The sequence below is a fragment of the Clupea harengus genome, chromosome 2 (genome assembly GCF_900700415.2).
Source record: "Clupea harengus chromosome 2, Ch_v2.0.2, whole genome shotgun sequence".
Classification (NCBI taxonomy): Eukaryota; Metazoa; Chordata; class Actinopteri; order Clupeiformes; family Clupeidae; genus Clupea; species Clupea harengus.
The window spans coordinates 14,370,118-14,385,798 of NC_045153.1; the positions used below are offsets into that span (position 1 = coordinate 14,370,118).

The following is a 15,681-nucleotide window of genomic DNA, read 5'->3' on the forward strand; positions in this document are numbered from 1 at the left end:
ATGCCGTTTGTCTTCATCAATGCATTTCCAAAAGGAACCACAGTGGTTGTTTTGGTCTTCTTAAAATCAACAAATTAAATTTATATTTGCTTGTTTCGTATAAAATGTTCACATATTCTGTTTTTATGTATGGAAGTTATTTTCTCTGTTCTCTGAAATGTTTTCTTTCTCTAGGTATCTGCTGCAAAATCGTAATTTCACAAAGGTCAATTTCATTTTTTGTTTGTGAATGGAATGATTGTACAAGATAATGTATTACTTTCTACAGGGTTTTTGCAGAGGTCCTTTTTATTGTCAGCATTACCTCATCCAGAAGTTTCTTTCTAATTTGCTTATGATTACCAGAACCATTACAGCACACATGTTCTCTGTAGTGTGAACATTCATTTCAGGAAGGAAAAAGCCATATTATAAATGAACATTGGTTTTATCAAAAAGACTCAGGAAGCCGGAGTGAAAGTAAACATTTTTAATCATCAATGGGATTTTACAAGTTGAAAGATAATAATTAAATAAAAATTCTTGGGCGTAGGTTCCTTCCTGGGTCCAGGTCTTTTTTGCGCAGAGACCCTTGCAGGTCCTGCTGGATCTTGACAGAGGGGTGGAGCCTACCCCCTGGACAACCGGTTAGGGACAAAACTGGTGGTCGTGGGGTGAAGAACGGGATCATCGAAATGTCAGCACCTGAAAGCAGCAGGGCAGGTCGAGTCAGACCGGTGTAGGCCGGTGATTGGTCAGGAGAAATGAATGGATGAATGGCGTATCATGACAGTCTTCCCCTCAGATCAGATCAAAGTTACTCTGAGTGTAATTCGTCAGTACAAAGACCAGCTATCACTTAAGATGTTCAGGGTCAAGGCTAAGATGGCTACTGAGAAGTCTCTAGTGGTCATTTCTGAGTAATCCATATTCACCAGGTGGGCTCACACAGATTACCTGGAAGAACAGAGGCTGTTCGTTCTCCTTGTCAATTGGTTGGCAGAAGGCAAGGTCAGAGGTCAGGTTCAGTTTACTTGGCCAGTTCTTTGAAGCGAGGGGATGAGTAATGGCTCGTCTGTCTCTTTCCACCCCCTAATACTCTGCACTGTCATATGTGAATCTCACTTGTGGGTCATTGATGACTGTAGGCCTACTCCTAAGCTTATTTCCTGACTAGACAACATGGGCTATACGATCAACAACAACAACAATTATGCAGGTGAAACATTTGGAGAAGGCATACCTAAATGCCTCTACATGTAAATACAAGTGGCTGTCTCTGTTCTTCGTGTCTCTGACTGCATGGCCTTAAGAGGCCTACCTCACTTATGGACTCACTGCAACTGCATATTATTATATAGCCCAATGGAGATCCTCTTCCATGTAGGTGAAATCACACTATGCAGTGAGCAGACTGAGGGGTGTCATTGCTATTTTGTTTCGTTTACTGTTTTAACACAGTCCTGATTGGTATTAGGATACTAATTAGCTAAATCCAGGAGCATTTATCCACTATGGCCCAAGGTCTCTCTCTACAGGCCACTCCATGTTTTTGCACTGCAACAAAGTTGCTTCCTCATAACATAGGCCAACAAATACAAAAAAGTAAAAAAAAAAAAAACGTTAGGTTAGGTTCTGTGGACACCTATTTCAGGCCAAATGAAATGTTTAGTCTGCTAAGTCTGAGGTTGATGCTCTTTGTAGGTCTTCCATGGGCATTACCAGGCCCCTGGTCTATGTGGAAAACGTGGTTAATGCCGGCATTTCAAGCAGTGAATTACTTACACAAAGCTTACAGCTGCAGAAATTTAAATATTTCTTGAGGAGTGAAGTCAAGGCTCTTTTCGCTCATGGTATCTTGGTGGTGGAATGAGGTAGGCCTACTTAGTGCTGTTATATCTGTTATATAGTGCATCATCGCCGTGAGAGCAGCTGAGACCACGCCCACTCGAGGGAGGTCTTCCCGTCACCACCGAGGGACCCTTTCAGCACTGGATCCTGAGACCAAGGTGCTCCATTGCAGTGGCCCTGCTCACCATCCAGAATGGGCTCCTATATCGGTGCTGGCAGGCTCCTAGGAGCCAGCGTGACCTCGTGCGGCTGCTTGTGCCTTCCTACCTGTGTGCCCAAGGCCTCCAGTTGGTCCATGGCTCAGTGGGAGACTTTGGCACTCACTCACTTTGGCATCACCAAGACGCTGGTCCCGGTTCTATTGGCCAGGCTATTGACAGGACATGGAGCTGCACGTCCACCAGTGCAACACCTGCACGACCAAGAAGGGGAAGACTGCGCTCCCATGCCCCACTGTAACAATATCGAGTGGGGGTGCCTATGGAGCTGGCTGTGGATGTTCGGGGCCCGTTTCCTACCACCGACTAGGGGAACTGCTATGTTCTCCTGGCCATAGACTACTTCACGTAGTGGCTGGAGGTGTACACGATGCCTGACCAAAGCACTACTACCACTGCTGAATGCTTGGTCTGTGAAATGTTCTGCCGTTTTGGTGCGCCTGAGGAGCTGTGCAGCAACCAGGAGCGGAACTTCAAGGCTGGTGTGTTCAGCAAAGTCTGCCAGCGGCTGGTGATCCAGAAGACTCTGACTGGTGGAACGATTCAATCGCACTCTGGCCATCTTGACCAGCCGCCAGCAGCGTGGCTGACACCTGCATCTGCCCCTGGTTCTATGAGTGTACTAGAATTCAGGGAGACTACATACATTAAAAAAGAGAATATGGTGCCCAAGTGGCCAAATATGTAAGAAAGCATACTATTTGTGTTTCAGTTAGTGGATACACCACGCAAAAGACACATATAGTTTTCCCACATGGATATAAAGTAGCTAGCCTAAATGCCAACCTAGCTAGCGAAGCTAGAGATAGCAATGTAATGGTACTCACAATAGGCAAGGGAGCTAATATTATCAATAGCAATATCAATCTAGCAATTAGTAAATAACTTAGGCTGTGCTCTACGTAAACAGTATAGCTTACCTACGATCAGAGATTACATGGCGTGAACACCCCAACCAGTCAATGTCTAGGTATCCAATAACAAATAAAGTGATCTACACAAAAGCAATGCGATAACTAGGTTATATAACTAGGCAATATTAATAGGTATGCCTCCAGCATATCTATCAACAACAGCAAGCTAATGATAGATCCTCAGTGAACTCCAAAGGCATTAGAGACATTAAGCCAAGCCTAAAAATACTAAAACTAATAAAGTCTTGGGAAGACATCAGTCGTGCAAAAGTTTTAATGTTAAAACACAACTATGTTGTCATTTTAACACATTGAACTTGCTCAGACTAACATTGAGCTGAAGACAACTTGACTTGTAACCAGTCTGTAACTTTAGCTCAGTGGTTCGCGATGAGTGACGTCATCAGCACCATTAAATCTCTAAACCTAACCAACAGCCTTACAAATTTGACAGCAGCTCAGTGGTTCGCAATGAGTGACGTCATCAGCACCATTAAATCTAAGTCTCTAAACCTAATATTAATATACTATTATTATTTAATATTCTATCTTGTAAAAAATGTGTCTTTTATTCTTGTTTTTGCTATTTTGTTGGTATGTTATGTGTTTTATATCCTATGCACCAACCACACCAAGTTAATTCCCTGTATGTGTAAATATACTTGGCCATTAAAAATGATTCTGATTCTAACCAACAGCCTTAAAAATTTGACAGCAGTGCTGTTCTTATTTGTATGGTGCGATAGTCTAAAACAGAATTAAAATTACCAGGGAAAAAACCTATACTCTATAAAAATAAGAATTTTGGCCCAAAAATTCATTTTGATTTGGCCCAAAGATTCATTCCATTCATTTTGGACTATCTTGCGCATAGACATATATAGATCTATAGATCTATAGGTCTTAACGCATAATGTAGGTTTATTTAACGTAATATTTAATAATGTTGTAAACGGTTTGAACGTCAACATATGGGGCTTGTCTTAACGCATGATGTGGGTATATTTAATGTTATATTTAATTATGTTGTAAACGGCTAACAGCATAAGGCTCTACGTCAACATATGAAACGAAACTGGGGAGAGACTTTTTGATCCTCCACCTCATCTGTTTTGTCCACTGTGACATCTTCTTTGTTTTTAAATAAATGGTCATGTTTTCAAAAAACTGCCTTTCGTCGCTTTTCTCCATGATTGAAAACGGATCTGTCGTTGTGACGCATGCGCGCGCGGCTTCGCTGTCGACAGCAGTCGACAGTGTCGCAAAATGACGCATGCGCAATGTGAGGGACTACGATCCCCCAAAGGACTACCATCGTGTAGCGACAGTACCCGGAAGTTCTCCCCCTATTAGAAATTATCTGGTTGAACTTGTCTCAACTTCCTACCACAAGCAAAGCGAAGCAACAGAACCACAATTCACAAAGTGAATGGAAAGCGTCTTCGTTGAAGCCTCCAACATGTACGTGTGAATACACTGTAAGCTAAAGAAAACACAACAATTTGTAGTTACAAGCAACTATGGACACAGCTGAATTTTGTTTGGTGGGGGTGGGATCAATGCGTCTCCATGGTTGCAAGCATAGACAGACTTCTGGGAAACTTTCTTCGCTCGCGGGATGCTGGGATATTGGTGGACTACTGTTCGACCTGACTGTCATGGCGACTAATTTTCAGCAAGTTTCCAGGATATCGCAATCAATATAATTCAATAAATCGGAGAACTAGGTGAGAAACCTAAACGTTGTGCATGTCTCGTGATATTTATCAGTGGAATATTTGCATATTAGTCGTATGTGTCTTGAAAGAACGGTGTGTTGCTAATGTTAGTTAGCCAAACCTTGATCTGCTTGTGATGCTAAGATAAGCTAGCTCGCTATTAGCTCAACGCAAATGCGAGGAGGCCGGTGTGGATGTGATGCGCACATATAGGGAACGTAAATTAGCGATAGCTTCTTTGTTAGCACGTTAGGAGGCCATTTCGACTAGATTGGTTGATAACATTGGTAATTTGTACTTTGGCAAGTATTGATTGGTAATGTTTTATTACACTATAAAACCAGAACGTTCTAGGCAATATCGTTGTGTTGCATGATATGTGAACTGTTCTGTCCGAAGGGAGATCGTTATGTTATTGTTTGCTCTACGAAGCTTTAGCTCGTGCTTAGCTACAGTCGATGTAGGCCTGAATATTTTTTAGCTAAAGGCTAGCTCGCTCGATAACGCTACCCAGATGACTTAGCTGCTAATCGCCGATAGTGAGCCGCATGAAATTCAAACGAATGATATTATTACGGCAATCGAAATGAAATTCGCAAGCAGATTACTTGCGTGGTTGTTTCCCTCTGCTCCAACTGCCAAGTGATTATTTATACTGTTTACTAAACGTTATTAACATGGCAGCTACGGCAGCTAGTTCCCGTAGCCAACTGTGTAGAGCTTACACGGTGTTCGTCACAGTGACTATAAACTTTAATTAGCATTAGTGTGGCGTAACCGTAGCCAGTAAGATACTTTGGTAGCTCTTTAAAATAGCTATGTAAGGAATTAATAAGATTAATCATTTTGTTTTATCTGTAAAGCTTGTGGTTGTGTTCAGCTGTCTGTAACGTTAGCTGGGTTTAATCTCGCATGTAAGCAGCCTTGCAGGTTCATTCAAGCAACTTAAGTGACAGTGGGTATCCTAAGAGTTTGTAGCATTGGTATCTAATTAATAGCAGGTTAGTGCAACAGATTTGTTCTGGTATTCTGTGGCTACTAAAACGTGGAATCCAATAGGCTAATAATGCTAACTGGGCTAATTCGTTGGAGTGGTGTTTTTCCACTGCATGTAGCTAACATTTAAATGTTTCAGCACGTAATCAGTCCTGTTGACTTTAGTATGTTTTTCATCCTTTGTTTCACATGTGCATTGTTTGAGATTTGAATGATGCCTTAGAAAATGTGCAACTTTGAATGTCAATCATTCGCGCCAAGTACGAATGTAGGATCCAGCTAGTCTCTCTCATTTGTCATACTCAGTTTCCCGCTCGTCTACTTGCTTTAACGGACGGCTGATGATCCGGAAGTCAGCAACCGTTCATTTCCATGTCTTAAATACTGTTTATGAATGTTTAATGTTGTGAATTGAGCATTACATACATGATACAGTAGCGGTTAGGCCTCTAATATAGTTTATATCAAGGTTTTTGGTGCATGTATACTTATCACACAAATAAGATTTTGAAATTATGCTTACAATTATGTCTCAATCTTAGTAAGTCATTTATTGAAGGTGGAAGTATCCAAGTCCCTTAGTTTATGTTACAGTACTGCACTCCAACAGCCAAAATTATTACGCCAGAACGGGTTATTCATAGGTGGGTAGAGTAAGCAAAGCTGGACTCAGGTTAAAGTAACTTTAACTCTTAACGCTTTCACTTTAATGTTAGCATATCTCATGCTAATGACTAGCTAGCTCTCAACATAATGTTATATTAGGGTACCAAATAAAAACAGCACAAAAAAAAAAGACTGCAGCTTAATGTGTAAAATGTAATTCCCATAAGTATGAAAAGTGCTACAGAAGGCACACCCCCATGCAGCCCATATTTCCACTCAGAGATTTTTGTGGTCGACTTCCATAGATTTCCACTGTCAAGTGCCCTGGTTCAATATAGCTGCCCCACTGACTCATGAACCAGAGGCCAATGCCTCTGTGTAGCCAAAACAGTCGACATTGTAGGCCAGAAGCTGTGCAAGTGTGTGAATTTAAATTATTGAGAGAGTGAAAAGTATTGTACGTTAAAACTGCTCCTATAATTACAATTTATTGGAAATATATACGTAACTCTGTGGGTTATTTATTATGTCACTGTGGCTTATTATGTAACTATTATTGATTTGGTAAAGGGGTGTACATCACACACACACACTTTGACTGAACCTGGACGATGGCAATGTAATCCACATATTTTGTTTTACAACCCAGATTGATCCTTAATTTTGGACAGGTCTCAAAATAATTGCTCTGGATGAACACAGTGCAATAAAGGACATTAAATTGTGGTGCATAAGCTTCCAGTTTCTGTGTAACATTTTCACTGTATCTTGCAGGTTCCAGTGAACTGTGACCTCCCCTTCTGTGGTGGAGAGGGTCCAGCCAATTCTGTGGCCAGCAGAGATCGAAAAGGACACGATGTCAACTGAAGTAATGGAGTGTGCTTTGAAGACTGCACCAGGTAATCCAAAAATCCATGGAAAAAATATGAAACTCAAATATTTGGACTCTGTATGTCAGTCTGCCTTGCAAGTCAGATGCATTTATACAAATTGGCGATTTTTATGTGTTATGTTTTTTATGTGACATATAATTGATGAAACTGACAAATAGGCAACACACATTTCAACATTTAAATCTCAAATTCGAGATTTCATCTTCAGCCTGTGCAATTTTCTTGCTCTTATGTAAAGCTAACCAGCTAGTTGAATATTTATGAAAATGTTAAAGGTCACACATGAGATTATGGTAATGTGTTGTTTTTCACAGATGATGAGGAGGCCTCTGATAATAGTGCTACTGTGGAGGTGTCTGTGACCAAGGAAGAAAGTGAAACTCCTCGGAAGAAGATGAAAAAGCCAAAAAAGCACAAAAGTAAGAAGAAGAGGAAGAAGCGCAAGAGTGAGAAAGAGAGCAGCTCTGAATCTGGGGAATCTGACAGTGGAATGCAAACGAGAGCCAGGTGAGGTGGCCTGATGTAGAAAATATTCAAGATTTTTTCTTTTCTTGGCTTAATCAAAAATGTGTCCTCAGCTGATGATTCTTGTCTTGATTTCTCCATAGTGCGAAGAAGGTTGAACGTGTCTTCACATCAAAGGGAGGCGAGCAAATTCAAATAAAAGATGAAACAACAGGAAACTCCATAGCAGGCAAGTGTATATCAGTCAGGACCCCAAATGTACTTATACAATGTAATATTTGGTGAAATATTGGTTTTAAATGTGTTATGTCTCTGTATGTAGCTATGTATTTTGCATACCCTCTCTGTGTTCTCAGGAACCATTACATTCTTTTTCCTAAAATGGTTAACTTTTGCTGAAAAGAAAATTGCCATCCTTATATTTACATGTCATGCACCATCATGATGCACAAATTCTTTAGTGGATCTTCTCTGTCCCAGTTGCTATTACAGGCCAATAGATAAATGAGCTTTGGTAACTAATAGTATAGATCGCAACCCACGGCTAGTTTTTCTCTGTCGTGTAAGCACAGAAGAAGACTGTTGCCTTAACATGATGACTCAAAATCAAGGGCCCGTAAGTTATAAAAACAAAGGCAATGTGATTCAGTGCTTTGAATGCAGTGCTATCATAGTCAGCAGTCATCATGTATAACATATCTTGTGCCCATTATTACATTTCAAAATGTGACTTCCTAAGGTAAGGTGAAAAGTATTTAAAGCGTATAGTTGTGTACTAATATGTATCTATTTTTACAGACTTGCATGGGGGTGATGGCAATGGGAAGGCCAAAAAACCCAAACGACATACCGGGAAAAAGAAGAGGAGGGGTAGGAAAAAAGACGATGAAAAACAAGACAGAAAATCCCCCTCTCATTCACAGTCAGAAAGCAGTGCTGCTTCGGGGTCCGAATCGGAATCAGAATCTAAACAGTTGTTGGCTACTGACAACACGGACCAAAAGACTGCCATGGATTCTTCTGAGGTACTTTCGAAAGGCCGGATTAAGCCTCATCTTGAAGAAACAGTTGATGCTAAAACTATTAAGTCAGAACCTTCTGTTGAAAAAACTAAAGCGGTCCAGTGTGATGGCGATGGATTGCATGAGAATTTGGCAAAAGGAGAGGACCACTGTGAAACCACTGTGAAGGCGGTGCAATGCTTCGGTGAAAATGGGAACTTTAGCAAAGTGCAGGACCTGCCTGATATAATTCCCAAACAAGAAAATCTTCAGAAGGAGGATGCTACGTCATGTTCAAAGGAAACAAATGGAGATCAGACAGGAAAGAGTGGTCTGTGTCCAGCGGAAAGTCCCTCTCCCTCGCGATCTCGGTCAAGATCTTTCTCGGACACCAAAAGGGTGAAAACAAGCCCAAGTTGCTCGCCAAGCCCTCGCCGTCCTCTTGCTAAGTCAGCTGCTCGAAAGCAACGGTCTTCCTCCAGGGCTAGGTCTACATCAGGCCCCAGGAGGAGAGCTAGTCAGAAAAGGAAACCTTCAAGGTCACCATCACCAAAACGTAGGTCGAGGTCCAGATCAGTCAAGCGGTCAGGACGGAGGTCTAGGTCCCTTTCTACTAAGATAAACCGCCACTCTGTCTCCAGATCAGGCAACAGAAAGAGAAAGTCTAGAACCAGGTCACCAAGGCATGGCAGGCGAACAAGATCAAAGTCCATTGGGCGTATGCGTCGGTCAAGATCCAGGCAATCTTTGTCACGTAGAAGGAATCCCAGATCCAGGACAAGGTCACGCTCTCTAAGGAGAGGCAGAATCTCAAGATCTCCTTCACGCACACGCAAGAGGACACCAGTATCCCGGTCTAGGAGGTCACGTTCTAGGTCAGTTCGGAGAAACAGGCGGACACGATCAAGATCTGTTGTTGTTCTGCGGCGGTCTAAGTCTGACTTAAGGAGAGCCAAGAGATCTACGTCACGGTCCACCCGTAAAAACAGGTCGAGTTCCAGAACACCAAGGCGACTAACTAAATCTCGCTCGAAGTCCCCAGCAAGACGAATGATATCAAAATCTAGGTCCCCACAGAGGACTCGTTCTGAGTCTAAATCTCCCAAACACAACAAACGATCAAAATCCAGATCCACGTCAGGTCCTAAGCATTCAAGGTCCAGATCACCTGTGGCAAGCAGCAGACGACTTAAAACTGCCAAAAGGAGAGAGCATTCAAGATCAAATTCTCCAAACAGAGACAAATCAATATCTAGATCTGTCTCAGGTGGCAGGAGGTCCACATCTAGGAGTCTTTCTCCAACTGAAGGGCACTCGAAAACACGTTCCCTCTCTAAAGATGAGAAATCGACTAAAACTCAAAAGCTGAAGCATATAATGAAAAAAGATGATGGATCCCCCTCACATGGAACTACAGGCAGTAGTTCTGATAACGAGGACATAGTAGTATCTCCTGCAGGACCATGGAAAAAGGTTCCGATGGCTGAAAAGAGTCAGTTCAAGTCAGGTACTGAAAGTACGTCTCAAAAGACTTCTAGGAGGAGCCTCTCGGGGGGTTCATCAGATGAGCAGGAAATGGCAGCATCTGAAGTTGAGCAGAAGCGAGATGACTCTAAAAACCCAACTACTGTACCATGTGATGGAGACAAACAATCTACCTCACATTTATCTTCACCTGAAAAGGCATCATCTCTGGCCACTTCCAAGGGACACCATGATCTCTCTAAGTCAAACAGGAAGGAAGACCTTGACCGTGATGGATCCGACCATTCAAGAGCGTCTTCACCGGGTAGCACCAAACATGAAGAAACTAAATCATCCAGCAAAATAAGAACAAGCTTGTTGAAATTAAGACGGTTGTCAACATCACTATCGCCTGCAAGGAAAAAGCATTCAGAATCTAGGTCTCCCTCCATAAGAAGAAAAATCTCAAAATCAAAGTCCCCTGCACGGAAAAAACGCTCCAGATCGAGATCATCCAGCCGAAGAAGACATTCAAAATCGAAATCTCCAATTAGACGAAGAAGATCAAGGTCTAGGTCCCAAGCACAGAAAAGAAAGTCAAGGTCCCCATCTCGTGGAAGAAGAAAAAGATCCAAAACAAAGTCTCCGGTGAGAAGGAGAAGATCAAGGTCAACTGCACGAAGGAGAAAATCGTGGTCCAAGTCTCGTACTCGTGCAAAGCGTTCTAAGTCTAGATCACCAAAAAGAAGACGATCAAAATCACGATCTCCAGTCAGAAAGAGACGTTCAAAGTCACGATCACCAGCTAGAAGGAAGAGCTCAAAATCCAGAAATGACAGTAAGCGCTCCAAGTCTCGTTCCCTTGGCAGGAAGAGGAGGTCTCGCTCCCGATCCATAACACGGAACCGGCGATCTCGCTCAAGGAGGTCTCGCTCCGGTTCTCGTCACCGGAGGCCAGCTTTCCGAAGTCGCTCCTTTGATCGGCGAGACAGATGGAAACGTGAACCAAGCCACTCTCCCATCCTAATACTTCGAAAAAGGAGATCCACCTCCCGAGCTCGCCGGAGCAACAGCAAAACACCACCTCGCCTCACTGATCTTGGTATGGTCTCATTCACTCACCTATAAATGAATAAATAGTAATACATAAAAAAAAATGATATATAATGTCTGTGTTTGTGGCATGTGTTACTTATTAATGCATTTCAATTTGTTCATTTGACAGACAAGGACCAGTTACTGGAGATAGCAAAAGCTAATGCTGCTGCTATGTGTGCTAAGGCAGGAGTGCCCATCCCTGAGAGTTTGAAACCTAAAGCTATTCTTCAACTGCCTCTTCCAACCCCAACTCCTCAACCTCTGTCATTACCCTTGCCTCTACCCATGAATCTGCCAATGAGTCTGCCCATGGGTATGCCAGGGATGCCCAACATGCCCATGAATGCTGCCATGGCCAGTATGACTGCAGCTACAATGACGGCAGCCCTTTCCAACATGGGTGCATTGGCAGCTATGCCCCCCATGCCACCACTTCCCACCATTACCAACAAACCACCTCCTGTGCCCACACCAAATCTTGCCAATATTGCGGAAGTGAAGAGAAAGGTGACACAGCAGGCCAACAGCTTCAGCATCAAGGAACTCACAGAGGTCAGTATATTACATATATATTATTGCTTAAGAAAAAATCCCAGTTCTCTATCCCTTTCGCATAATTACTTCAGTTGTGGAGTGTGAAGTATCTTGCTTTCATGTAATTTCAGAAATGCAAGCAAATAGCAGCATGCAAGGAGGAGATGGCCATAGCCGAGCCCCACGTGTCTGATGATGAGTGATGGGAAACAGGTAAAGTCAGTAGGCACCTTTCCACTGTAGGAACTAGCAGGCTATGTGTGTGTGACTGCAGGAACCACCACTGTAGGATCCCTTTCAGGGCCCTTTTCGAGGGAGACATTAGTACCTACTCTGGGGTAGCCCTGAAACTGCTGGGTGGGGCTTGCAGTGATGGATGACTCATATTGGTTAAAAGCAAAATGAGTTAGACAACAACAAGCACCATTTTTAAAACCAGCAAGAAGTATTACTATTATTATTAGGGGTGGGAATCTCTTGGCACCTCACGATTCGATTCCGATTCAGAGGTCAACGATTCGATTCTAAACCGATTATCGATTCTAAACCGATTATCGATTCTAACCCGATTATCGATTATCAATTCTAAACCGATAAAACGATTATCGATGCATCGCGATTTTTAAAACATTTGAGTTTGCTACTCAGTCTCAAATCACTTCCTACTTTGTGTTTGATAATTAAAGAAGATCAACAGAGGAATTACCTTCTCTATTTTCTTATTAGAGAAAAAGTTTTTCCTTGTCACAATTATGACTTTCTATGAACAATGCAATAATCGATGCAGCTTGCATTTCAACACAAAATGAAAGTGTAAAAAAAAAAAAATTGAATTATTTTTTTTATTTTTTTTTATTAAAAAATCGATTATGAACTTTTCTGAATCGAGACAGAATCGTTCTAGAGAGAATCGAGAGAAATCGAAGATTTCCCCCACCCCTAATTATTATTATATATTTTTTTAAACCAGAGGTTACATGGTTAATAGAGCAAAAGGAACTATAGCTTATGGCGTTGACATGTTGAAGTAACTCGCTAAATGAACACACGCCAAACGTCAGCTGAAATATAGGCTTTAATTAATCAGCTGTGGGGCTGGTATCTTCATCTATCAAGTAACTACAGCTGCCATAAAGCCATTTAACCAAGTGTTAGGAACTTTCCAAAATTCAATTGTCGACTCGACCTCCAGGTAATCCTACAAATGTATGGGTTGAACTAATGTTGGTGCTGATGCTGGAGAAGTATATCGTTACTTTGTCGTGCTCAGAAATTACGTTATCAAAGAGCAAAAGTATTAGGTTACTTCAACTACATCTGGTAGGTCCTGTACCAGTGGTGAGAAAAAAAAAAAAAAGGGCCGAGCGGTGAACAATGTTCAAGTCACTTGAGTTCCTGCAGTGGAAAGGTGCTTAATATTCACTTTGTTCCAAAGCCATAGCCATTATGCATGTTGGACTGTATTGGTTTTAAACTATTGCTTTAGGTAAACCGTGTCTGCTGTATTTTAAAATATTGTATTGTATGTTCCTTTTTTGCAGTAACCTTTTCTCCAGTCCCATCCAACTTTTGCCATACCTCCTAACCACTTTTCTGCCCCTTGATGCGACTTCGTTTGATGGATTTGGTGATTGCCTTTGTAGACAATGCTCAGATGAAATAATTTCAGTGGATCTTCAGAAAGTGGAACCTGACTGACCACAATTTTTGGGGCCAGCAGTGATCAACAGATCTAAAACGGCAGGTTTTCATAATGCCTCTGGGGAAAATGGGAGTATTTCTGCAAGAGAGTACATCTTAACATGAATAGGAAAAATTTCTGAACATGTCCTGTCATGCTGTTGTCAGGAGACACTTTGTGATGCAAAACATTGCCCTTTCAGGATCTCCAATTTTGTATAATTACGAGTGTTTACTTGAAGGAACTTATCGCATATTCCCCTACATGACATTTTACACATATATTAACTGCCCCTTTGATTGTAGTGCAAACCTGTCTTTAAGACTGGGGATAAGTGATACAAATGTTGTAAACTTGTAAGGTTTTAACCTTTTTTAATTTTTGTGTTAATTTCTCATGGATAGTAAATTGTGGTCCTGGTTAATACGGCCCATAGCTCATTAAACCATCTCTACTGTAATATTCTGCCATGTTTGGTTGTACTGGTATAAAGACGAGAAGGCGGAAGATGGAACCTCATTATTTTTCCGTTGTAATTTACAGATATCTTGTATTTAATTGAATTTGCTTGGTTGCAGAACTTGCTCTGGTGTTACTGGGGAACTGTGCTTGCTCTACTAGAAACATCTTTTGAATCCTTTTTCGTGCAGGCAGTTTAATTAAAAGGCAGTTTCACAAGTGGTTATTTGTGGTGTTGGAGGATATTTCACTTTTTTCTTTTCATCCTGGACATGCAGTGGGACCTTTTTGAATGATTCAGATTCTGCTTTTTTCTGTGGTTGACAAAGTTATACTTTTAAGTTTCAAGTGAGTGATGTGATGGAAAACTATCCACCAAGGCATAGTATCATCCAAGTATGAAATTGCTGGTTTGGCATTTTGGTGAGAAGTGACAATCAGACCGCCATGTTGTAAATATGGCCAAAGAGGGCTGAAGCTAAGAAGGATGAAACTGATGTTATTGACACCTGAACTGTAATTTGTGCTGTGCTGGTGTTCATTTCTGTGCGTTTTGTGTTTTGTCGTCTTAATGCGTAGAAAAAGAACAATTAGCAAAGGCTCACGAACAGTGCCCGTTTCAAAGGGATACTTTTTTTTCTTTTCCTTTGTAAATGAGTGACATCCTCAGAATGTAGTTACCATTTTCACCCTGTTTAACTGCACCCTACACTACGTCTCCCCACACAAATCTATACATAGATGAGGTTATTGTATTGCGGTATGGTCTATGGTGTTTATACAGAATAAAGAAGAGAAGCCAGCTGTTTTCCCCTTACACAGCCTATATACACAGACTTCTAGTCGTTGACTGCTTGGTAGCAGAAGTTACCATGTACACAATTGAAGTAAAATAATCAACCAGGTATGTTTTGATAACAGAGCAGGGAATTTTATTTTGGGCAGTTTTTTATGGTTATTATTAATTCACATTGCTGGCTTGAGACTAGGGCCAAGAATGGTGGTGATATTCAGAACACACTGTTGATCAGAGTATCGGCCTGTATGCCCAAAGTAGTAAATCTATATTGCATTGTAGAGTTTAAAAAATTTGCTCTGAACCTCAGTTATTCACCCATAGCCCCTTGGCATTTTAAAACCACATTTCAGTTTTTGCAGAGAAACTAGAGACTAGAGAATTAATTTGCTTGCTTTGTATACAATGCCATGTTGATTATTAAATGAAACCACTAAAACCATTGGTGTCCTAAATGTTCTCTTTAATTAGTGTGTACAGTAGTGGCACAGCAGTGGCCTCGATGTCCCATCCCATGTGCGAGCACAGTTCCCACTGGGACCCAGATTTGGGTCCGGCCTGTGGTCATTTCTCAAGCCCACATCCCTTCTACTCCTACTCAATTGCTGATCTTCACTGTCATGTTGAGTAAAGGCTTAAAAAAATAATGGATATGAGCTGTATATTCGTTGACCCCAAACATGTGAGCTAATGGTGTGCTTGTTACTTCACTTCACTGTTTTATGGTTAACTAAGGTCTGTTTTGCCATGAATGTGTTTCCAAGGAGTATTAACCAAAGATTTGGTTTAAATTCTTACAGATAGAGCGCTGCCTAAACAAACAAATTAGAAACAAGATCAATGTTGTTTACCTTTGAAGGCTGAAGTTGTGTATGTGAGGGTTTTTGTCAGAGTGACCTGTCTTTATGTGGAGACTGTTTGTAGGGAGAGGTGTATTTTGCAAATATGAATTGGCTGCTTACACCATGCATGACAAACTGTGACATAAGCCAGTTCATAGTACATTTT

The 15,681-nt window shown here is 41.5% G+C and overlaps 1 protein-coding gene across 2 annotated transcripts; it reads left to right on the forward strand.

Annotated features, from left to right (window-relative positions):
* The first annotated feature begins 4,269 nt into the window (after nucleotides 1-4,269).
* On the forward strand, nucleotides 4,270-15,115 carry sona (SON DNA and RNA binding protein a). 2 transcript variants are annotated; one of them, XM_031583735.2, is made up of 8 exons: nucleotides 4,270-4,423; nucleotides 7,057-7,181; nucleotides 7,490-7,682; nucleotides 7,784-7,869; nucleotides 8,439-11,207; nucleotides 11,331-11,755; nucleotides 11,869-11,950; nucleotides 13,279-15,115. In XM_031583735.2, the coding sequence occupies exons 2-7, from the start codon at nucleotides 7,139-7,141 to the stop codon at nucleotides 11,938-11,940; spliced, it is 3,588 nt and encodes a 1,195-aa protein (XP_031439595.1). In that variant the 5' UTR covers nucleotides 4,270-4,423; nucleotides 7,057-7,138; the 3' UTR covers nucleotides 11,941-11,950; nucleotides 13,279-15,115. The 2 variants fall into 2 exon arrangements, with proteins under 2 accessions (XP_031439595.1, XP_012697767.2); XM_012842313.2 differs by lacking the exon at nucleotides 4,270-4,423 and adding an exon at nucleotides 4,536-4,689.
* The last annotated feature ends 566 nt before the right edge of the window (nucleotides 15,116-15,681 follow it).